Here is a 23,994-nt window from a genome sequence, read left to right as displayed (position 1 = left end):
CTGGAGCCCGATTTCAAATTTTTCTTTAAATTAGTTCATTCCATCCATAAAGTAGCAACTATTGTTAAATAAGGTTTGTTCTAACTTCAAAAGTAAAAATTTTCATTTTTTACCTGTCCAGAATTCACCTGGAGGCCTGCAGTACCGGAACCTGGAGGCTGATTTTTAATTTCTCTTCATATATGCTCATAACATCCCTAAAGATGCAAAGTTGATCTCTAACTCTTCAAACAAAATTTTTTTTTCATTTATACCTGTCCAGAAACGACCTTCCAGCCTGCAGCACCTGAACCTGGATACCTATCAAATTTTTTTTTATATATAAGAAAAATATACCCCAAATGTAAACTTTTATCCCAAATAACCTATCCTCTAACTCCTAACACAAAGCCTATGCACCCTGTTTACGCAAAAGTGTCAGATCCGACGCCCCCCTTAATAGACAGATCTTAATGAAACTTGATGAAAATATGTAGAATATGAGCATATTTAATCCCTGATATTTTCAGCTGTCACTCCGGAATAGGAATAGAGAAAATCACGAAAACCTAAAAATTTAGGAATCGACCTAGCACCCAAATTAATAAACAAATCTTATTAAAACTTGGTGAAAATATGTAGGATGTAATATAAATTACTCTCTGAAAGTTTCAGAATCGATCTAACACCCCAAATAACAGACAGATGAACAAAACAATGTATAAATTAGATAAGCATATGTCATAGGAATCTTCACTAAAAATTTCAGCAGTCAATCTTGAATAGGAGCCCATAACCCATAGCGTTACGGACTGACGGACATACAAAGTGAATAAAAAAGTAACTTCGCTTCTAAAAACAACTGAAAATCGGAAGGATAAAAATTGTTACGTTCCATAAAATTTTTCTTTTTAAAGCTAAAATTTAAAGTGGGAGGGATAAACTTCCTGCACCCCTGAGTTCCAAAAGAGGCCTAGTATTCAAATGCAATTAATATTGGTGTATGTCATATGTATAAGCAAATCGTAAGAATGAACAGTAAAAACTTTTCGATAAAGGTTATACAATCAATCGATTGGTTATCCGTAAAATTTGGGATAATATGAAACCTTACCCTTTGGGTCTGTTAGCAGTTGTATGAAGTACTTCTTTGACAAAACTATCTTTCTCAATGTTAAAACAAACAGAGGATTCTTCATTTAAAACTTCGCGGATTTCTTTTCTTTCTAGAAAAACATTTGTAATGTATATTAAGGGATAAGACATTGTTTATAATTTGATGTACATCCCCAATGATAATGATCAAAATCACCTCTTGGAGAAAAGCCTAAACATCAATATTTCTATCCAACCAAATAAGTCTTTTATAAATTCTTCCCTCCCAAAGAAACAATTCTTAAGTTAGTATTAGGCTTGAAGAGAAAATAAATTATTGCATGACTAGCCAATAAGTTAAAAGAACAAGCTAACGATAATATATAGTATAGGTATACTGTTAATACGATGTTGCAAGAAAGCGATACTCGCAGCTGGCTAAAATAACTAACAGTATAAATCCCATCCACCCAATCACCTCCCAACCTACTGAATAAACTGACCAATAAATGAAGTCTAAAACTGAAGACAAATTTCCCCCTGTCAATATATCCACACATTCTGTATCATCTGTCGTTATAATTTAAAACTTTCTAACCTTGAAATGAAGTATTCAAGTCCTGTAGCATCCGTGAAGAAAACCTTGGTATCAGTTGCTTGTCAAGGCACAACGCAATTCTGGAAAATTCATATTTTATCAAGGATATTAAAGAAAATAGACGTTAAAAATGATGTAATGAACACTCCCAATGAGTATAAACAAAATTATCCTTTGTTCAGATTAAAATAATGAAAACAAATCTGAACAACCAAATCAAGATCTTCTATAGCTTAAGTTTTTTTGGTTTTAGGCTAACATCCATAAAACTTCGAATACAGATCCATCTAGATGCTGTGTTGTAAAAAGTACTTAGTAAGTTTTTTTCGTCTGAATCTGAAGATCTCGAAAATTGCTTGTTCCATTGTAATATACTTTTCAGGATGGATATAATAAATTTTGTGGTTTTAGGCTATTTAACTGAACCCCCCTAGAAGCTTGAGACAAACCAACTAGTATTTTTAAAAATATGACTTTCCTATTGTTTTCGTTATTGAGCTTTAAACTCGCTGCCAGGCGTCTGGCAGAATTATTGTGAAGCTCTCCTTCAGTTGTATTCTTCAATACAGACACAAGGTTTGCACCGATCAAATTTCGAAACTTGGACGTCATTTTGCTCTGAAAATTAAATTTTTCAATTACTTTTATACAATTAATGGATTGGTTTTTTATATATTAAACAATAAATAATATGGTGCAATGGGTTTTAAAAACACGCACACAAAATAAGAGATGGGTTAATGGAAAATTAATCGGTCCCTTAAATACAAAAACACAAAAATTTATATTTATCCCACTATAATATAAACAGCTTTCCACGGAAAATGATGAAAAATTATCATATTAAAACCAGTTATGCTGAAAACATGAATTTTCAGTATGACTGAGAAGTAGAACCGGTTATAAATATTATCATTGGATATTAATCGGTTTCAAAGCCATACTGGTAAGCAGTCTATCCATAATTTCAAAGAAAAAAAATAATTCAACATCCATTTACCCATCACTGTACAGTGTACAAACACATAACAAAATAAAACAATATATGTTCTTAAGCAGCATTCAATATGATCATTAAATTCTTCTTGTTTTGATTAATACCTATAAAACATACCTTCTCCTTGAATCATACCTACAAAATACATAAAATAAAACAAAAAGCTGGGAAGGCCCATTTGAAAAGAGATTGAATATTAAAGAAATTGCAGGGGTGTATATTTTCAGTTTTAATATCTATTAATAAAAAAGGATCTTGGACAAAGTAGCCACGGACAAAGTAGCTTCAGGATATTTACTTAAGAAAATTAGCCTCCTATGGAAAGTAGTCTCCACTGTTAATAAAGGTCATGGCCGCAGCGCTCGGCCCCCCAGCCTATAACCTAACCTAACCTATGTTAGACTAAGGACATTTATTTAAGAAAATATCCTCAACTTTTTATACATAATTGGTTTAGAACAAAAAGTGGTTAGTAGATTTTTACAATTTGTTTATAATGTTTTTACAATTTTTAAGTTAGGTTATAGGCTAGAGGGCCGAGCGCCCGCGGCTAGGCAGGCCAGGGGGCCGAGCGCTGCAGCCATGACCTTTATTAACACTGGAGGCTACTTTCCTTAGGAGGCTACTTTGTCCTGAAGCTACTTTGTCCTAGAAGCTAATATGTCCGAAGCTACTTTGTCCAAGATCCATAAAAAATAGTTTTCCATTTAAAATCGAATACAGCATAGCTTTTCGCTCATAGAAAACTAATAACGATGGATAGGAATCAAGAATGTCAAGTTTTTTTTTGAGGGGGGGGGGGCGGTAAACAGTGAAAAACCCATTACCCCAACCCTCTTGGACTATGATAGGTACATAACAGATGGTTATCAAGCCACAAAATAAACGGCCCATTTGAAACTGGCAAACTCCAGAAAATAACTAGGGATCTAATACAAAATAATCCCTCCTATATGAAATTGTTGATTGATAAGTTGGACACTGCTGGTGTAGAAACCATTAATCAAAATTCAACAAAAGCACACAAAGCTTTGCCCCAGATATCAGGTTATAAAACTTTAGGTACCAGTGTAATTTAGAATCCAATGTCCCCCCCCTAGATATACCACACTTTTCTGGGATCTTGCTGAGTCAAGTATCAACTGTTGGGAATATCAAAGGATGACTCCATGCAAAATTTGAGCCGGATCCGGCCGAAACCGACCGTGAATTTTATAAAAAACCGGTTTTTTCCGGTTTTTAGGGGGTATCTGTAAATCGATTCAGCTGGAGCAAAACCGGTTAGAGGTACAAAAAATTTTACTTCACATGAAATTTAGCCAATGCAATTGCCTACAAAAATGTACTTCATCATCAACTTGATTGGACAACTCTTTCCCCTCCTAAATGTCCATTAAAACCTCGGAAACGGCAAAAATCGCCAAAAATCACGCCTTCGGCGGCAAATAACGGCTAAACGGTCAGCCGGAGGCGAATGAAACATAAATAAAGAAATGTCTGCCTCAAAAAGTAGTTCAACATCAAAGAAATGCTTGAAGTCTCTAAAACGACTCCTTCCCCTCCTTTAAGGGGAAAAACTGAAAAAACGTGATTTTCAAAAGTATGCCCACTTCGTGGGTGTGGGGGGCACTGAACCCGTCACCCCAGGGTCACCAAATATAAAGTCTAGGCGGCCCACAATGCTGAATTTTCACCAAAGGTGTCTTGTGTCATTATCTCTTATGAGAAAAAAGTTATTAATTAATTAAAATTTCAAATTGTGATTTTTTGATGGATTTCTTTGATGAAATGACAGGCCGGTCAATTTTCAGGCCATTTTTTGCAGTTTTTGGGCCGTCACGCCCAAACGGTTTGAGATAATCTCACGGGACCTTTTGCCCAACCTAAGTCTGGTTATTTGTGAGGTCTGGGAAAAAAACAGACTTACGCAAAAGATTATAATTATAATCTTTACACAGAAAAATGGCACGAGGTGGGGGTTTGAGGGGGCAAAATGAGCCGACCAGCGATTTTTGACGGCGCGCAGCGACGTCGTGCTTCATCCAATCCGGGATTTTTTTTTCTTAGACCTTACTAATAACCAGGCTTAGGTCGGGCAAAAGGTCCCGTGAGATTATCTCAAACCGTTTGGGCGTGACGGCCCAAAAACTGCAAAAAATGGCCTGAAAATTGACCGGCCTGTCATTTCATCAAAGAAATCCATCAAAAAATCACAATTTGAAATTTTAATTAATTAATAACTTTTTTCTCATAAGAGATAATGACACAAGACTTTCACTTGGTGAAAATTCAGCATTGTGGGCCGCCTAGACTTTATATTTGGTGACCCTGGGGTGACGGGTTCAGTGCCCCCCACATTTCATGTAAAGTAAAATTTTTTGTACCTCCAACCGGTTTTGCTCCAGCTGAATCGATTTACAGATACCCCCTAAACACCGGAAAAAACCGGTTTTTCATAAAATTCACGGCCGGTTTTGGCCGGATCCGGCTCAAATTTTGCATGGAGTCATCCTTTTATATTCCCAACAGTTGATACTTGACTCAGCAAGATCCCAGAAAAGTGTGGTATATCTACCCCCCCCCCTCCCTGAAAATAACAACATACCTTTCTCTGGACCTTGATCGGTCGAGATTCGATCTACGTCCTCCACGGTCGCCGCCTCTACAAATATAAATAACAATTTTCCTAAATCCGTCTTTTGAATCAATTTCACAGATCAGGTGAATATATAGGAAAAAGGGGCATTTCTATCATATTGCCCTGTGGCTCATGGTATTTAGGTTTTGGTAAGCTTTTTTTCCGGCTATTTGGTTGCGTGAAAAAAGGGGAATTTGGAGGTGACTGAATGGCTTTTTTGGATATGTAACATCTTTAAGGTTATGTAAATGCTTCAGTGGGAGCGAGGGTAAAGGTATAAGTGTCTTTATTTGGAATCGGTAACTACTTTTTTTGTTGGCATAGAATAATCGGTCTTCAAATGGGCTGAATGAAAAAGGTTCTACTGGTGTTTAAACTGTTGGTTTTAGAGGAATTGGGGTTTGGGGTGGATTTTTATTGGTAGCAGCTAAATAGTTCTCACACCCTTGGTTTTTTTTATGGACAGTGGTAGCAGCAATGTAGGTAAGGTTTAATGTATGGGTAACCGGCGAGGGATTAGGCGACGGACAGACGGACGGGCATGGTTAACTTCTCATGGGGAGGTTTTTGGTTCAGTTTTATTGTTAGTATTGCTCAGCTGTCTAGGTAACAGTAAACAATGGCAAAGCGACTAGGCGACGGACGGGCATGGTTAACTTCTCTTGGGGAGGTTTTTGGTTCAGTTTTATGGTTAATATTGCTCAGCTGTCAAGGTAATGGTAAATAATGGCACATCGACTAGGCGACGGACGGGCATGGTTAACTTCTCATTAGGAGGTTTTGGGTTCAGTTTTATGGTTAATATTGCTCAGCTGTCTAGGTAATGGTAAACAATGGCACAGCGACTAAGGGTTAGGTATGATGTTAGGGCTAGTAGGGTTAGGGCTTGGGAGGGGAAAGTGGTAAAATGTAGAGGAAACGCAGCCCTAAAACATAAACAGCATGTTAGATAAAATAAAATTACAATTGACTTTAATCTTTTACTACCAAGCCCCCCAAAAATATGTTGTTTACCCCCAAATTTACAGTTTCATGTTTAGTTTTATTATAGAAATTAATTTTTAAAAGAATTTTTTTTTAGATATGCTAAAAAGTTGAAAAAAAGATCCATTAAAATCTTAAAATACAAAAATAGTTATTAATTGCATAATATTATAGACAGCTTTCCGCTGATAATAAAATGAAAAATTATAATATTAATCATAGTTTAGTTATCCGCAATGGGCCGGAGGACCGGGTCAACTAAACTAATATGATTTTTATTTTAATACTCTTTGAAAATTATCTATTATGATATACAATACATGATTATTCATTATGGCTCAGAACCATTTTTAATCCAACGAATAATAGTAAGTTTCGAATCCATACAGGAAAAACTTATCTTCATTGATATATCCTTGTAAAATATTGGGTAATCTCCCAGCTCTATCGCCAAATTAGTAAGTATGACTGACAACCGGTTTTAATCCAGCGGATAATAGTCGGTTTCGAAGCCATACTTGCCATACCTGTCTCTATCCGTATCTCCCAGCTCTATGGCCACATTAATAAGACTCTTGGCCAGAGCAACCTGCTCTTGGCTTCCAGAAATTTCTAGAAAATAAAATCATCATCAAAGACTAGAATGCGAAAAAAATTCTTTTTAAAAAATTGGGGCAGGGGGATTTTTTTTTGTTTTTTGGGGGGTTGGGGGTGTCCCACCCAAGAAAATAACCTAAATCCACCAGTAGGTATATTCCCTGAAGAGTAGAATCCAATCGGTTCAGTGGTTACCGAGATCTTAAGCTTCAGACGGACAGACGGACAGACAGACATCATTCTTCTTTGTATTATAGATACGTACCTATAACTCTTTCTCTATCTGGGTCGCTTGAAGATCTGCTCGACATCTCGCGCACGTTGATAAAAGCTCCAGAAAGTTGACGAATTTCGTTGATTTTAGATCCCTAGAATATTACTTTGTTAAGTAACTATAACGCAATTCATTTGCCTTCAACTGTGGGACCGAAATTGTTATAGGAATCATCATTAAACATGTAACAATATTATTTCAAAATATTCCAAAATTTAACGTTCATTTCGGACATATAATATGGCCATTTCAGTACGCTTTCTAGATTCTAGTTTCAAGAACCGTCGTTCAAAGTTTTATATAAAGAGGACAATTTTAATGTGCATAAATTACCAATCCGTACAAACGCGGAGATTATGACAGGATAAAAAGTTTGTCAATTTAGGCTGCTAACATGGAACTCATTTATTGGTCAATTCAATCATCTAGTAGTAGAGGATTGAATGGAGTAAAGGGATAAAAATATCGATATATCTATTATAGATCTTACCTTTCTTCCAATAACAGCCCCAACTTGATCGTTGTTGACATACATCTCATATTTAGAGTCGCGAGACGATCTTCCACTGAAAAAAAATAACTTTCCAGTGTGTCTTCGAAACCAATAATATCCGATTGATTAGAACCAGTTCTCAGCCATATTGAAAAATTAATATAGCATCGTATTCCAGACAATTTTCAACGAACATTAAAAAAAATTATAACTAAAATTAATACTGCATTTGTTTGACCGGACCTTCGGCCCCTGATAAAAATGGCATTAGTTTTATAATTTTTAATTTTAATATCCGCGGAAATCTGTTTATAATACGATGAGATAAATAACTATTCATTATTTAAATCAACAAAGTGTATTTAACGAGACAAGGCACTTGAAGCTGCGGTCATTAATATTATTTTTTTTGTAGTATATTTACTAGCGACTTCGACAATAGCATTTAGGAACTCTAGTTTCACTTTTTAAAGAAAAAGATCAGAAACTAAAAAAATATACCTACTAAAACCAACGGAAAACGTAAATCTTAAAATAAAACCATCCCGAGAATAATGTTAAGCTTCCCTAAAAAGAACTGAAGCAGTTAAGTAGATTTTGAAATGTAAGCTTCAGACAAAAAAAAACTAACTAATAAATAACAAAAATATTTTACTCATAAGATAATTAACTTGAACCTCACTGTTTTTTAGTAGGTTATACCAAAAATATGTGCAATTTGTGATTTCTGAAGCCGCTGAAGAGATCTTTTCCGTGCATAAACAAAAAACATTGATAGACAGACATTCTGTTATTTTTATTAAAGTATTAGGAATTCTTACCCTGAATTTCTAGAACCACTGTGGCTCCTGGCAAAATCCATGAGAATGTTGAAAGCGGGAGTGGCACCACCCCCTCCCATACTACTACTTCCCCAGCGCGGGGGTGTTTCATCCCTTCTGCTCCTAGATAAATGTAAAGAATTGATAAAATAATATTAACCAGGGGCCCTAAAAAATAAGACACTAGAAAAAGGTATTTTTAACCTTAAGCAAATAAAAAACTAAAGGCTGTAGGTAAAATATATACCTAATTGTAAACCAGCGAATACATGTTTAATGCCAATTTAAATATATCTTTATTACAAAAAGTTATTAACAACATCGTATTGTAGACATCTTTCCGTAATTTTATGATTTAAAATTGCCTGTAAAACGAATTTTCAGTATGGTTGAGAGCCGGTTCTAATCCAGCGGATATTAAACCGCGGTTTCAACGCCATACTGGAAAAAAATCTCAAACCTTCTATCCCGCGAACTGCTGGAAGAGTCTCTGTAGCTAGATGACCAAACTGGCCGCATCCGCTCCTCCCGCATCATCCTGTCCCTATCTCTGTCCCGCATGGTGTCGCGGTCACGTTCCACCATTGGCTGGTACAGCCGCACGTTTCCGCCTTATAAACAAACAAAACATAATACTAAGTTACAGATATAAAAGGGTAAGACAATGGGCCATAACTTGATGTAAGTACACAGTGATGATACACAAAATGACCATTTCTGTAGATTACAATTAGTGGTTGAAACATTTGGACACTTAACAAAGTAATACAGCTCAGGAATTCAGGGAAACTTTAATCTTTACATTAAAGTTTTTAATTGGTTTTATGCTATATTTCACCCCCCTACTCTTCCTTTTCACGAAGCCCTTAAATATTTGAGGTGCAGCAGTTAGTTAAAATTAATAGAACCTTTAGGTGGATTTTCCAACAAAATGCTGACAACACTGAAGATACATTTGGTAACTTGTTCCCTTGTCCCACACATACTAAACTCTCTAAATAAAAACAAAAACTATTATAAAAGTTTTAAACTTTTTAGGGGGTCATCAAGGGTGGTGGTACCCTCACCCCAAAAAGTTAAAAACCATTCAAGGAACTATGATAAGCAAAATTGTAATGTGCCTTCAGCGGATAGTGAGATCCTTCGGCAAAGACAGACAAATTCACATCCTGTTACTTTTATATTAGGATACGTAACAGGATGTCTGTTTGTCTTGTGTGTGTGTGTGTCTATAGAAAAGGATCCCGCTTTCCGGTGATTCAAGACATACAATTGACGAAAAAGCACTATTAAAAAAATTGGTGTAGTAAAAACAATATGCCCTTATGAAAAAAATAACTTATTGTCTACATAAATATAAGAAGTTAAGATCCCATGGCAGGTTTCAATCTGTTTTACCTTTCCGTAGAACCGGGTAGGGGATCCGAGTGGAAATTTATTTCTGCCCCACTTGAACTTCTCATATCTTTGATATTTTCTCCTCCCTAAAACATAGATAATTAAAATAAATCATTGAAAAACATCTAATTAAAGAGTTATTTTTTGATTTTGTTCATTATTTCTACACTAGCGCCCAGGGGTGTATATTCTGCACAAAATTTATTTTATTTCCCCCCCCCCCCCCAGAGCAGGGGATCCCATGTAGAATATACACCCCTGCTAGCGCCTTTGCCCCTTGCATCTAGAGGGTCTCTATTCGCAGGGATATGGAAGGGAAAATAAATAGCCTAAAACCAAACCCAGACATAATTATAAATAAAATAGCCTAAAACCAAACCCAGACTTAATTATAAATAAAATAGTTTAACACCATCTCAGGACCTATAAAGAGCTTCATTGCATAGGAGAACCATATCGGTTCAGTGGTTTAGCGAGATCCTTTGCAATAGCTTACTAAGGGGGGGGGGGGGGTTTTAATGCAACCATCTCGTAATCAGTGATTAAATGGCACTTAGAATTCGAATTTCGATCTGAAATTTTGCATGAGTAATCCTTGGTAGGTCTATTTTCCCTAAATCGAACAAAAAGTTGGAAAAGTAGCGGCTGGCGGCTGGCAGCTCAGCCGTTTAGCCGTTTTTTGCCTATTTTCAGGGCAAATTCATCATTAATTACGTAGGAATCAACTTTTAAAAACTTATTTTTGGTTTAATTCATGGTAAATGATAGCAATAACCATTTTTTAACTTTCTAGTACCAGCTGCTAAACGGCTAGAACCGGCTGAAAACGGCTGGGAGCTGCCAAGAGTGTGAAGGGTAGATATGGCTTGTGACGTGTCTAGGGGTAGGTTTTTATGGCTGCTGAGCTCAAAAATACTTCCCAAAATAGTGGCCGCCCATCCATATGGCAGCTGGGTAACAGCTGCAGCTCAGCTGGGAGCGGCCAAGAGTAGATTGAGTAGATAGGGCTTGTGACGTGTCTAGGGGTAAGTTTTTATGGGTGCTAAGCTCAAAAATACTACCAAAAATAGTGGCGGCCTATTCTAATGACAGCTGGGTAACAGCTGCAGCTCAGCTGGGAGCAGCTAAGAGTAGAATGAGTAGATAGGGCTTGTGACGTGTCTAGGGGTAGGTTTTTATGGGTGCTTAGCTCAAAAATACTACCTAAAATAGTTGCGGCCCATTCATATGGCAACTGGGTAACAGCTGCTGCTCAGCTAGAAGCGGCCAAGAGTAGAATGAGTAGATAGGGCTTGTGACGTGTCTAGGGGTAGGTTTTTATTGGTGCTAAGCTCAAAAATACTACCAAAAATAGTGGCGGCCCATCGATATGGCAGCTGGGTAACAGCTGCAGGTAGAGTAGAATGAGTAGATAGGGCTTGTGATGTGTCTAGAGGTAGGTTTTTATGCTACCTAAAAACTTATTTTTGGTTTAATTCATGGTAAATGATAGCAATAACTATTTTTAAAATTTCTAGTACCAGCTGCTAAACAGCTAGAACCGGCTGAAAACGGCTGGGAGCTGTTAAGAGTATGAAGGGTAGATATGGCTCGTGACGTGTCTAGGGGTAGGTTTTTATGGCTGCTGAGCTCAAAAATACTTCCAAAAATAGTGGCGGCTCATCCATATGGCAACTGGTAACAGCTTCAGCTCAGCTAACAAGAGTAGAATGAGTACATAGGGCTTGTGACATGTCTAGGGTTAGGTTTTTATGGGTGCTGAGCTCAAAAATGTTACCTAAAATAGTGGTGGTCCATCTATATGGTTGCTGGGTAACAAGGGTAGGTCTGAGCTCAAAAATACTACCAAAAATAGTGGCGGTCCATCCCTATTGCAGCTTGGTAACAGCTGCAGCTCATCTGGGAGCAGCCAAGAGTAAAATGAGTACATAGGGCTTGTGACGTGTGAAGAATATCAAAAAATATACCTATTATTTCAGTAGAATTAAACTTCTCCTAATTAACATTATAACTTTATTTCATGGACATATTACTAGTAACATTTTTTAATTATGAAAACAGTTATCAACAGCCAAAAGTATATGTTGTAGATATAGCATGTGACATTTCTAGGGGTAGGTTTTTAACTTTTTATGGGGGTGTTGAGCTCTAAAATACTACCAATAATAGTGGAGGCCCATCCATATGGCCGCTGGGTAACAGCTACAGCTGAGCAGCAGCCGTTATCCTGATGCTATATGGATGGGCCTTTTTATTTTTGGGGAGTATTAATAAGCTTGGCACCTATAAAAATTTACCCCACACATCACAAGCTACCTATGTCTTAAACTTTTACTTTTATCTGTTGATAACTGTTCTCAGCCAATTTCAGCTGTTTAACAACTAAATCAATACTGAAATATTCATTATTTGGTTATCCTTTAATAGTCCCAAAAAGTGCTAACAGCTGAGTCTTAAACAACGGTTTACTGCACAGCTGCAGCTGTTACCCAGCAACCATATGGATGGGCCACCACTATTTTTGGTAGTTTTTTTTGAGCTTAGCACCCATTAAAACCTACCCCTTGACACGTCACAAGCCCCATGTACTCATTTTATTCTTAACTGCTCCCAGCTGAGCTGCAACTGTTACCAAGCTGCAATAGGGATGGTCCGCCACTATTTTTGGTAGTATTTTTGAGCTCAGATCTACCCCTGTTACCCAGCAACCATATGGATAGACCACCACTATTTTTAGTAGTAATTTTGAGCTCAGCATTCATAAAAACCTACCCCTAGACACATCACAAGCCCTATCTTCTCATTGTGCTATTCTAATGAAAGCATGTTTAGGTTGAACGAGAAATACATGGTTGAGAGCTGTCCTGGACGATTGGCTATTGTATTCGTTGTCTGTTTTAAAAACATTTCAAACCCCTTTTTCTTTTCAGACAACTAATATAATGCCTGTTGTCCCTTACTCATTGTAAATTGGTGTACTGGATAATCTACAGGTACACCAATAAATCATATTGTATTGTATTTAAAGTATACCCTGTGACTAGTCCCACTAACTGGTAGAGGTGGCTTTATGTCTGTTTACTTAGGGCCACTCTTCGTTCGACATGTCACTCTCAAATTTAGGTTTCTTATGATTTTCACCCAAATAATTGAAATACATTTAGGTGATATCATCAAGATCCCCTAAACAACAGCCTAAACTACTTACAGATAAAATACCATTTCCGTGTAGACGCCCTCCCCATACCATAGTTGGAGAGCTAACGGCTGAAGGATCATTTGTGTGACAACCTGGTCATAAGAACAAGGTAAACCCCTTTGTTCATGAACTTGGTATTAATTGACATCAAATGGACCGAACGGATAACCACTTGACATTGATGAAATAACGAGTAGATATTGATTAGTACAGACAATTTAACAATACAGTACTTTAAGAGATCTGTCAGTTTCCAGTTGAGCCAGATAGAACTCTCCCAAAAAGAGGGGACTAGGCGAAGCTTCAGTTCCTTACTTTTCTTTTCAACTCAACCTTTGACTAGGGCGGACATGACGCAGTTGTAGTCCTTTCTCAGAATATTTAGTTCTTTCATCCTGACACAATCAAATAGACACCCCTATAATTGTGTCTTGGTACTTACAAGGGCAAGCACTTGTCACTGAACACTCTCACCCTATCCCCCGATGAGGGAGGCATTTATCACAAAACCTGAGGGAGCTTTAACTCGTGCTAGAACCAACCGCATACTGCAAATTATCACTGCTGAAACTGTATCATCACGCTCTACTAGATCACAATCAGATTCTGCAATCACTAGACCTGCTCGTTTCACACCCAAAAGAGTTATATGCACAAAAAGACCATTGCATACACCCTTTGAGCTTCCTAAACGTAAGATCAAAAGATCACAGCCGGTGAAACGTAACCTTAAGCCTGTTGTGTCAACTCGCAGGTCAAGCCCATCCCAAACCACCCCCCTGAGAGACCTTATCCTTGCTACACCTGTGGATAGGTCACCATCTCCAATCACCAATAGAAGCCGCTCATTATCACCATTCTGTGGTTTCCACACACCCTCTTCAACACAAGAAGCCCCCCATTTACCTTCAACACCAATACATGTTCGTGGCCGACTTTCTACCAACAAACTCAATCAACTAGCCCCACAAACCCCTACTTCCCCCAACAATACTGAGGTGTTTGAGCTACCCCCCCAAGAATTAGTGTGGGATAACTTTTCTCCCAAATCTTCCTATCAAGAACAGGGATCAATCATTGAAGCTGCTTTGGATCAACTCTTTACAGAGGAGAATCAGGTGGAAGAAGACATTGTTTTTGCCAATAATAGCAGAAACCAGCTCATATTAGACGACGAGCTACCAGGTTCCGCACACAACGCATCTACGTCTACTCACAATATTAGTGTGAGTTCCTTGTCTGGCATTCAAGACTTCCTGACATCAACCATGACAGAAGAGGCAGCCAAGCTCTTAACAGTGTGTGACACCTGCCTGATGTTTGACGAGGATTGCGAAGACATAGTAGAAGATTTGGATGCTTGGACAACTGCTAGATTAGAAGAGGTTGAGAAGGAACTCAATGAGAAGCGTAAAGGCCTGCAGCAAGCACTCGCATATTTTCTTAACCATGAAAATGAGCGCTTTAACGAGTCCAAAAGGGAGATAGCTAACCAGCTCCGGATAAGAATGCGATCTAAATCAAAGATAATTAATGGTCATCTAAGAGAAAGGGAGAAGCAGACAACCCCAGCACCTTCAGACGTGTCAGTAGAAACAGCGCTGGCACAGGACTCAAGGCCAGCTGGCACAGAACTAACAAGCCGCATAAGCTCTACAACTCGGGGAGTTAAACAAGCAAGAGTCAATATCAAGTATGAACCCCTGCTTGTTGAAATGGATGAATTGTGCTCAAAGTTTGGAGAACTTAAAGAGAAAGAGGTCAATCAACTTGGCCAATTCAACAAGATTAGTGGACAATTCAAAGAGCTTTTAGATGAAGGTCAGCGCACACTGCTCAAAGCAAGGTCACTTTGTGAAGATGCTATGTGCGTGGATATGGAAGATGCTGCAAAGACACTAGATGCTGAATCAATAATGCTGGAACTAGAAATGTCAAAAGCTGAGTCATTTATCAAAACACTCAGAAATCACTTTGGAGTACCTACAGCTGGTTACATTCAATCTCAAAGGTCAGCAAACATCCCTATCCCCCATTTCTCAGGAGCCAAAGAAGACAAATTTGATCTATTTACATTTAAAAAGAAATTTCAAATCTATGTTGATTCAATGCCATCTATTGCTGAAATCGAGGCTCTTGAAATTCTTAAAGAAAAATGTCTCCAAGGCAATGCACAGATGTTATGCTCAGCTGAGAAATCTATACCTGGATGCCTGAAGCAACTAACATTTCACTATGGCAGTAAAGCTGGCATTATAGCTAAGCGGAAAGCAAAAATTATGGAACTAGGTACCTGTCCTAAATTCAGCTGGGAGCAGCAAATAACATGGATGGTGAAATTGAGATCACTTCTAGCTGATACCCAGGAATTTGCTAGGGAAAATAATGCTGAGCATGCATTGTATTATGGAAAGACAGACATCGCCAATTCTGTTCTCAACCTACTAAAGGGAGATTACTTCAAGAAAATGTCAGAAAAGTTCTTGGAAAGTGCAGATGCAACAGGAGAAGAGGATGGTAAATACTGTTATGAGGAGCTGCTAACATTTCTAGACAAAGAGCTTAGGCAGCTGCAATACCAGCTCACTCAGCAAGAAGGAGCTGCCCAGCAAACTCAGCCTCTCGTCTCCAACACTAACAGTTCAAACAGTAACAGTAGTAGTGCTAACCAGCGACAGAGCCGTGGCAGGCAAAACCAGAACACTGGACCCTCTCACACATACACTAATACGGAAGAACATACCCTACAACATCAACAATCCATGAGTAGAACAATGGATAAATCAAACAGAACAGTTATTCCCCTCCTTACGTACAATGGTTCAGCTTCAAAACCAGTGTTAACAGACTGTGTGTTATGTCAGTCCCAGCATACATTTCTGTACCAGTGCCCAAATTACATTTCAGCAACACCTAAAGACAGACGTAAGCTCCATGGTAAAACTAATACATGTCACAGATGCCTTAGATCAGATACTAATGTAGATTTTGACAACCTGGAGGAATGGTGGACCCACCATAAAAACAACTGCCGAACCACTTTCTACTGCCAGACTGATAGCTGCCAATACATGCAAGCACACAGAATGCAAAGGCATATTCTTGCATGTGTGAACCATGCAGAGTCAAATAAGAAATATCTGACAGAGTTTCGTGATTCACTACCAGAAGACATTCAGCTGCCTACAGGAGACTTACTATTCATGGATAGCATAACAATGAGCCTGCAAATGCAAGAGGATAGCATTGAAGTTCCTGAACCTGATACTATCCCAGATGTAGGAGCACCTGGAATTTTCATGTGTCAAAATATTCCTGATCCTATGGGTAATCCGATTTTGGTCTTTTATGATAGTGGATGTGGCACAGCAGCAGTATCAGCATCAGCTGCTGCAAGGCTTAATGCAACAGAACATCGCCCTGGCCCTACAATCATGAATGTGGCTGGCGGTAAAGTTATTCATCTTCCCTATGGCAGTGACAAGTTCAAATTACCTCTGGATGACAGCTCCGTGTCAGCAACAGTCATTGCTGCAAAAATGGACACACTTACAGCTCCATTTCCAATATGGGATCTGCAGGAACCATATAATGATCTTATCAATCACTACAAAGGACATGAACTCTTACCAACAGTGCCAGATGTTATTGGTGGCAGACAAGTTGATATTATTCTGGGAATCAAGTAAAATTACTTATTCCCAATGCGAATATGCTCCCTACCCTGTGGACTGTCACTATACAGAAGCCCTGTCAAAGGCATTAATGGTCATACAGGAGTTTTAGGTGGCCCGCATAAAGCATGGGCACGGGCAGCTGAAGCTGTAAATTTTGTTGGTGCAGCTATCTTCTTCACCAATGAACTCTCTGCCTACCGTTCATCTACTGAATCGCTTTTTAACAGTGGAAAAAACTGGTGTGCAGAGATCAAACAGAAGCATAATGTAAATCTCATTCAACCAATCAATATGGACGATGAAGCTAAAGATGTTACAATTGATGCTAGCTCTTACACCTTAGACACTCAGCATGTCAAGCGCCAGGAAAGAAAATACTTTGAGACTGAAGATATTGGCACCCAAGCTCCTTACCGCTGCATGGGCTGCCGTGTATGCGGAGACTGCAAAAAGGGTGATATTCTTGAAGCCACATCACTTAAAGAGGAAGCTGAGCAGCTCCTTATTAAGAAGTCTGTCACTTTTAAACCAAATGAAAAGCTAATTGTAGCCTCACTCCCCTTTATTGCCGACCCAGTGAAGGAGCTGCAATCAAACAGGAACAGAGCAAAGAAGGTCCTGGAATCCCAGCTGCGTAAACTTCTAAAAGATCCAGAAACCAAACGGCAAGTCCTTGAATCTCATGATAAGCTTGCGAACAATGGCTACTCATGCAACATAGAAGATTTAACCCCAGAGGAGAAGTCACTAATGGATAGCCTGCCAGGAGAATACTACCTTCCATGGAGATTTGTGACTAAGGAAGGATCACTCTCAACACCTGTCAGAGTTGTTTTTGATGCATCAGCAACTACTCCCACAGGAAAGAGCCTTAATGATGTACTGGCCAAAGGAGTCAACAAGCTTGAAAAGATCTTATCTCTTGACTTAAACTTCAGAGCTGGACCATTTGCATTTGCCTGTGATATCCGAATGGCATACAACCAAATCAAACTTGTGCCAGCTGATTATCGTTGGCACAAATACCTATGGGTCGACAACCTTGACCCTGCTAATCCTATCAGAACAAGAGTGATGCGTACCATCATATATGGTGTTAAACCATCAGGCAATCAGACAGCTGAAGGTCTTGAGCAAGTTGCACAATATGTCATTGACAATTACCCAGAACATGCTGATGGTGCTGGAGTTCTCAAATCTAAAACGTATGTTGATGATGCATCAGACTCAGCAGACTCAGCTGAACAGCTAAACAAGCTTGTTACAGGAGTTAAATTCACACTTGATTTAGCTGGTATGAATGTGAAAAGTTTCATTCACTCAGAAGCAATCCCAGAAGACACTGTTTCTAAAGATGGTACCAATGTCAGCTACCTTGGATACTGCTGGGCACCCTTAGCTGACACTTTAAGTCTTGACATAAAAACCCTGTTCTTTGGTAAAGTCAAGAGAGGTAAAAGACCCCCACCTGTTGAAGGAGACATAGAGGAGGCATTGACACCCAACTTCACAAAAAGGATAATCCTATCAAAAGTGGCGTCAAATTGGGATCCATTAGGACTATGTACTCCGGTAACTGCAAAGTTCAAAGCAGACTACCATGACCTCTTAACACACTCAACTGGGTGGGATGATGGCCTTCCGGCCAATCTGTTGCCAACATGGGTAACAAACATAGAACTAATGCAATCTCTTGCAGCAGTCACCTTCCCTCGATCTGTAGTACCCCATGGCTCACTGCAGAAAGTTGACTTGCTAGTGTCTGTTGATGCCAGCCAGAATATGGCTATAGTATGTGTTCATGTTAGATCTTCATACCCAGATGGTAAAGTTACTGTGCGACTAGCAGCAGCTAAGTCTAAAATAGTCACAGGCAGTACTATTCCTAGAGCAGAGCTTCGAGCAGCAGTTGCAGGTGTTATCCTGGCTAATACTGTTGCTAAGAATCTCAAGTCAAAAGTGGACAAGATTACTTACTTTACAGACTCTACTGTAGTGCTCTCCTGGATTCACCAAGATGCCAGACCCCTAACAATTGGAGTACGGAGTTGTGTTATTGAAATACGCAGATTCTCCTCACCAGAACAATGGCGTCATTTAGAGTCTGATAACAACATTGCTGATCTTGGCACCAGGTTTCTTGCTTCAGCTGCTGATATATCTACTGGATCAGAGTGGCAAAATGGAAAAAGCTGGATGTATCTATCTTATGAAGATATGCCAGTTCAAACAGTCCAGCAGCTCCAACTATCTATGGAAGCTAAACAGGCTATTGCACAGGAGGTCAGACTGCTTCACCTGGACACACGAACTCCTAGAGAAAAATCAGTGGAAATAACAGATTTCTCTAAATATCTGTTTGACCCATGTCAACGATCCTGGCCGATAGCTCTTCGGGTTATGGCTATAGTCAGAAAGTTCTGCTTCTTTAACTTCAAACTGTTCAGAACTGCTAAGCAATCCAACACATTGCAACCAGGAATAAGAACCATCACCCTCTCAGATGATGAAATCAAACTGGCTGAAAGGTATTATTTCCAACTTGCAACTAAAGAGGTACAGAAGTTTACCCCACCAAAAGCCTACGGCAGTAGCTTCATCATGGACAATGGCATCATGAAATACAATGGGCGAATTGTTGAAGGGACAATCATAGAAGATGTTGATAGTATTATGCCTGACCTTTCACCACTACATTTTGTACGGCCAATCATAGACCGCCACAGTAGGATAGCATACTCAATTATGCTCCATGCACACGAAGATTTGGCGCTTCACAGAAACGTCAATGCCACACTGCTAGAGTCAAGACACATAGCATTTATTCTCAATGGTAGGGACCTTGCCAAAGAGATCAGAACAGCATGCCCCAGCTGCCGCAAGTTCAAAGCACAACTACTGGAAGCAGAGATGGGTCCTATTCACAAGAACAGACTCACCATTGCCCCACCTTTCTATTACTGTCAACTTGATCTGATGGGGCCATTCCTTGCTCAGTGTGAACACAATCACAGATCAACAGTGAAGGTGTGGGGACTAGTATGCAGAGACACAGCATCTGCAGCAACAGCGTGTTTTGCAATGACAAAATACAACACTGATGCTTTTATTCAAGCTCTGCAACGATTCACACATAGGTATTGTATCCCCAAAAAGGTCTATATCGACCCTGGAGCTCAGCTCATCAAAGGTGTCTCCAAATCTGAGTTTTCAATGGCTGACATAACAAGGACTCTTAATGGAAAAAATTGCAGCATAGAATTTGAAGTTGGTCCAACTGCTGCTCACAATTACCAGGGCTGTGTAGAGAGATCTATCAAGGAGATCAAAGCTCTCTTCAATGCCAGCTTTAATGGTCTCAAGCTTGATGTAATGTCATATGAAACAGCATTTTCATACATTGCAAATGAGATCAACAACATGCCTATCTGCACTGTGAGTAGAACAGAAGAAATCGGTCATGCAGATTTAATTACGCCTAACAGGCTGATTCATGGCAGAAACAACAGGCGAGCCCCAACTGGCCCGATCAGAATTGCGCAACCATCTCAGCTACTGGAACAAATGGAGAGGTTATACCAATCATGGTGGCAAGTTTGGCTATACGAACGTCTGCCAGACTATATCCCTAAACCCAAGAAATTTGGAAAGACAGGGCCCCAACCCAAAGAAGGAGACATTGTAGTATTCCTCCGGGCCCCTGACGAAATGATTGGGGACCAACTCTGGCGTCTAGGTCAGATCTCTGAGTTGATTATGTCAGAAGATGGTGTTATCCGACAAGTCATTATTCGATGGCGGAAGCACTGGAAAGAGAATTTTCATGAGACCAGGAGAAGTGTCCGGCACATAGCCATTCTCTTCTCAGAAGATGAGCTGTCATTGGTGGATCAGCTCAAGGTTGCTTCGGTTAAAGCAAATGCTGCTTTTTATTATGACCATTACTAGGTCATCCAGACAACAGACAAGGTTTAACCTATCTGTGCTGTCTCATTTTTAATCCTACTGACTACATTGTACAGAATTGATTCTACTGCATCAAACCTACCCAACATGGCATTATTTGTAATTCTGACAAAATTTATCCTAATGTTTGTACCTAACGGTGATTTTTTCACTTTACTTGGTACAAACAGGATTATTTGTTAGTATACATATAATTGTTCAGATCATATCCATCACTACATGCTATGGTGTAAACTATATGCGTAAGTGTAGAATACAATCCAAATTAAACCTAACACTTCCAAATTTATGTTACCTGACATCTGAAATTTTGACAAAATAGATCCTAATGTTTGTACCTAACGGTGATATTTTCACTTTACTTGGTACAAACTGGATTCCTTTGTTAGAATACATATGGTAGTTCAGATCAGTCTCTACATGCTATGGTGGAATCCATTGCACAATTGTAGCACACACTTCATCACTTACATCATCCTGCTACACCTACTACTTGCTATGACATAGTTGTAAGCTCTCTTGTAGTAAGTACCAAGACCCGATTTCCCTCACATACGCTGCGTCATCATCGTCCAGTACAAAGACTCGGGATTTTATTAGTTAAATGTAGTATATGATTGCATGCTTATATCTTATTGTAAATTTCTCAAACGGCCGGAATTCAAAATTCTCACATAAGCGTAAAAAAAAAAAAAAAAAAAAAAAAAAAAAAAAAAAAAAAATATGCACTTTCTATTAACCCCCAAAAATTACTTCTAGGATGAATTCTGATACTAATAGAAGACTGATATCCAACAGTATCCCAGAAGAAATGCAGATGGGCCCTCTCAAAAGAAGAAGCACTGATCAGCCAGAGGGTCATGAGCATAGGCAAGACCCAAGACGTCGTCTGGGCAGCGAAAAAATGATGGACAAGGAGCTGTACAATCGTATAGTTAGCCCTGATAATGTATTTTTCATGGAAGAAGAAAACTTCATTCAAGACCGCAAGGAATTTCTTGAAAATTGCTGTGTACGACTTGAGAGTGAGATATCTGAGAAGAAGCAGAGACTGGATTGTCATGATCCATCTGGTGAAAGCCTCAGACCTGGGGAAGAGGAACAAATCCCAACTCCACAATGGGCTAGTAAAGGTACCAACTGTTCATCAACACATTACTACAGGGAGCAGATCATTAAGCATCACAAGCTTAAATGCCTTGCCAAGGACAAGCTGAGCAATATGAACATCACCAGTGAACTCTCTCTAGTGGACCTGAAGTCTCCAGACAAGCTTTATGAAAACGATGCCCACAACAAACTGGAACATCTTCACCAAGAGGCTAGAAACATTGACCTGATTCGAGAACTAGTGGGTCCTGACCATGTCAGCGCACGCAGACATCAATTGTTGGTCCTGGAAAAAATAAGGGTTGAGGAATTATCTTTAAGAAAGGACACATTAGAGCTTTATCTGGAAGCGCTAGACTTCAATTTCCAGGTTGAAAGGGCTAGATACAAAAGTCTGTCAGAACAAAACTTTCAAAGACAAATTGATGCTGTTCCCAAATTCAACATCAAAAAGCTCTTCTGCCGAAACAAAAAGTGTCCAGACTGCAAACACAAGTCAATGCCTACTCTTAAATCTTATGGCTTGCAGAAGAAGCCAAAGAAATATGATAACCCTGATGCAACTGTTGACCATAGGCACTCCAAACCTGGTCCAAGTCCCCGCCATGAGACTCAGCTAATCAACCATGATAGCAGCAACAGGAATAACCGAAGTGACCCTTACATTGAATCTGAAATTGTCTATTTCAGTGATTCTGACAATGATGATCATAATAGTGAGACAGAAATTCAATACTCCCTGCCCGCAGTCAAATATCCACAGTTCAGTGACAAATTCAATGATTACTGCAACAAGGTGCTATATGAATACATTGGAACTGATGAATATGGTGATGACCGTGAGATACCTCTTGATGGCCTAGCAGAGAGGATGCGAAACAACTCATATGAAGCCAGACTCCCTAGATATTGCAGAAACAATGATTTTTATGCACTGGAATATCTCATCCAGTGTAGAACTGCTGGGACTACTAAGCTCCATGAAAAATGGAAAATGATGAGAAAAGCCGAAGCCAGAACTAGATCCAAGCAGAATACATGTAGAAGATAGAAAAAATTATTTTATGATGTTCCCAGGCTGAGCAACTCCAAAAACCATTAACTTGATTTTACCGTGTTTCAGAAGATCAGAAAGAAAACACTATAATGACAACCACCACTTTTGCATACACACCCCAAAATAACATGAATCTGCAGAAGATTATCCTGAGATATTTGGTATAACACTTTTTTTTTTTTTTTTCCCCTTTCTCATAAACATTTCTTCGAAAGTGCACAAAAATAAAAAAACGCTTTAAACATGTGAGTTCAAAAATAAAGTAGAATAATGTACTTACTAGAGTGGGTCAAGTCTCAATGATTTTTATGTTTGCTGAACCACATTCCAATTTCAAAATTGACCCACCCTAATACTAACCCCATGTATTGCCAGACTGCAACCATGTATTTTCTTTTTTTGCCGGGAGTGTGCTATTCTAATGAAAGCATGTTTAGGTTGAACGAGAAATACATGGTTGAGAGCTGTCCTGGACGATTGGCTATTGTATTCGTTGTCTGTTTTAAAAACATTTCAAACCCCTTTTTCTTTTCAGACAACTAATATAATGCCTGTTGTCCCTTACTCATTGTAAATTGGTGTACTGGATAATCTACAGGTACACCAATAAATCATATTGTATTGTATTTAAAGTATACCCTGTGACTAGTCCCACTAACTGGTAGAGGTGGCTTTATGTCTGTTTACTTAGGGCCACTCTTCGTTCGACATGTCACTCTCAAATTTAGGTTTCTTATGATTTTCACCCAAATAATTGAAATACATTTAGGTGATATCATCAAGATCCCCTAAACAACAGCCTAAACTACTTACAGATAAAATACCATTTCCGTGTAGACGCCCTCCCCATACCATAGTTGGAGAGCTAATGGCTGAAGGATCATTTGTGTGACAACCTGGTCATAAGAACAAGGTAAACCCCTTTGTTCATGAACTTGGTATTAATTGACATCAAATGGACCGAACGGATAACCACTTGACACTCATTCTACCTTTGGCCACTCCCAGCTGAGCTGCAGCTGTTACCCGGCTGCCATATGGATGGCCGCCACTATTTTGGTAGTTTTTTTTTAGCTTAGCACCCATAAAAACCTACCCATAGACACGTTAC

General features: G+C 39.0%; 2 protein-coding genes across 8 annotated transcripts in view; one reads left to right on the top strand and one right to left on the bottom strand.

The window, feature by feature from the left end:
* RpL19 (ribosomal protein L19) overlaps nucleotides 1-23,994 on the top strand; it is a 249,838-nt gene that overhangs the window by 209,448 nt on the left and 16,396 nt on the right. The gene's annotated exons all lie outside the window — the stretch shown is intronic.
* LOC145306131 (putative arginine--tRNA ligase, mitochondrial) overlaps nucleotides 1-23,994 on the bottom strand; it is a 38,964-nt gene that overhangs the window by 10,316 nt on the left and 4,654 nt on the right. Inside the window, exons 6-15 of one of the 6 annotated variants that reach the window (XR_013874900.1) lie at nucleotides 9,875-9,960; nucleotides 9,385-9,470; nucleotides 8,937-9,087; nucleotides 8,477-8,599; nucleotides 7,653-7,728; nucleotides 7,154-7,256; nucleotides 6,819-6,903; nucleotides 5,275-5,331; nucleotides 2,673-2,804; nucleotides 2,290-2,530 (exon numbers count right to left, since the gene is read on the bottom strand). Coding sequence is in view for 2 of the 6 variants with exons in the window: in XM_080148095.1 (XP_080004221.1) it covers nucleotides 2,774-2,804; nucleotides 5,275-5,331; nucleotides 6,819-6,903; nucleotides 7,154-7,256; nucleotides 7,653-7,728; nucleotides 8,477-8,599; nucleotides 8,937-9,087; nucleotides 9,385-9,470; nucleotides 9,875-9,960 (798 nt within the window). In the remaining 4 variants the exon portion in view is untranslated. Of the gene's footprint in view, nucleotides 1-1,093; nucleotides 1,206-1,672; nucleotides 1,755-2,152; nucleotides 2,805-5,274; nucleotides 6,234-6,818; nucleotides 6,904-7,153; nucleotides 7,257-7,652; nucleotides 7,729-8,476; nucleotides 8,600-8,936; nucleotides 9,088-9,384; nucleotides 9,471-9,874; nucleotides 9,961-23,994 lie in introns of those variants that run through there. The other 5 variants (XR_013874901.1, XR_013874902.1, XR_013874899.1 and 2 more) reach the window with 5 other exon arrangements.

Source organism: Acartia tonsa, chromosome 14 (genome assembly GCF_053477335.1).
Source record: "Acartia tonsa isolate MP-2025a chromosome 14, ASM5347733v1, whole genome shotgun sequence".
NCBI classification, from domain to species: domain Eukaryota; kingdom Metazoa; phylum Arthropoda; class Copepoda; order Calanoida; family Acartiidae; genus Acartia; species Acartia tonsa.
Note: the sequence above shows the minus strand (reverse complement) of the source record. Positions and strands in the feature narration are given on the sequence as shown.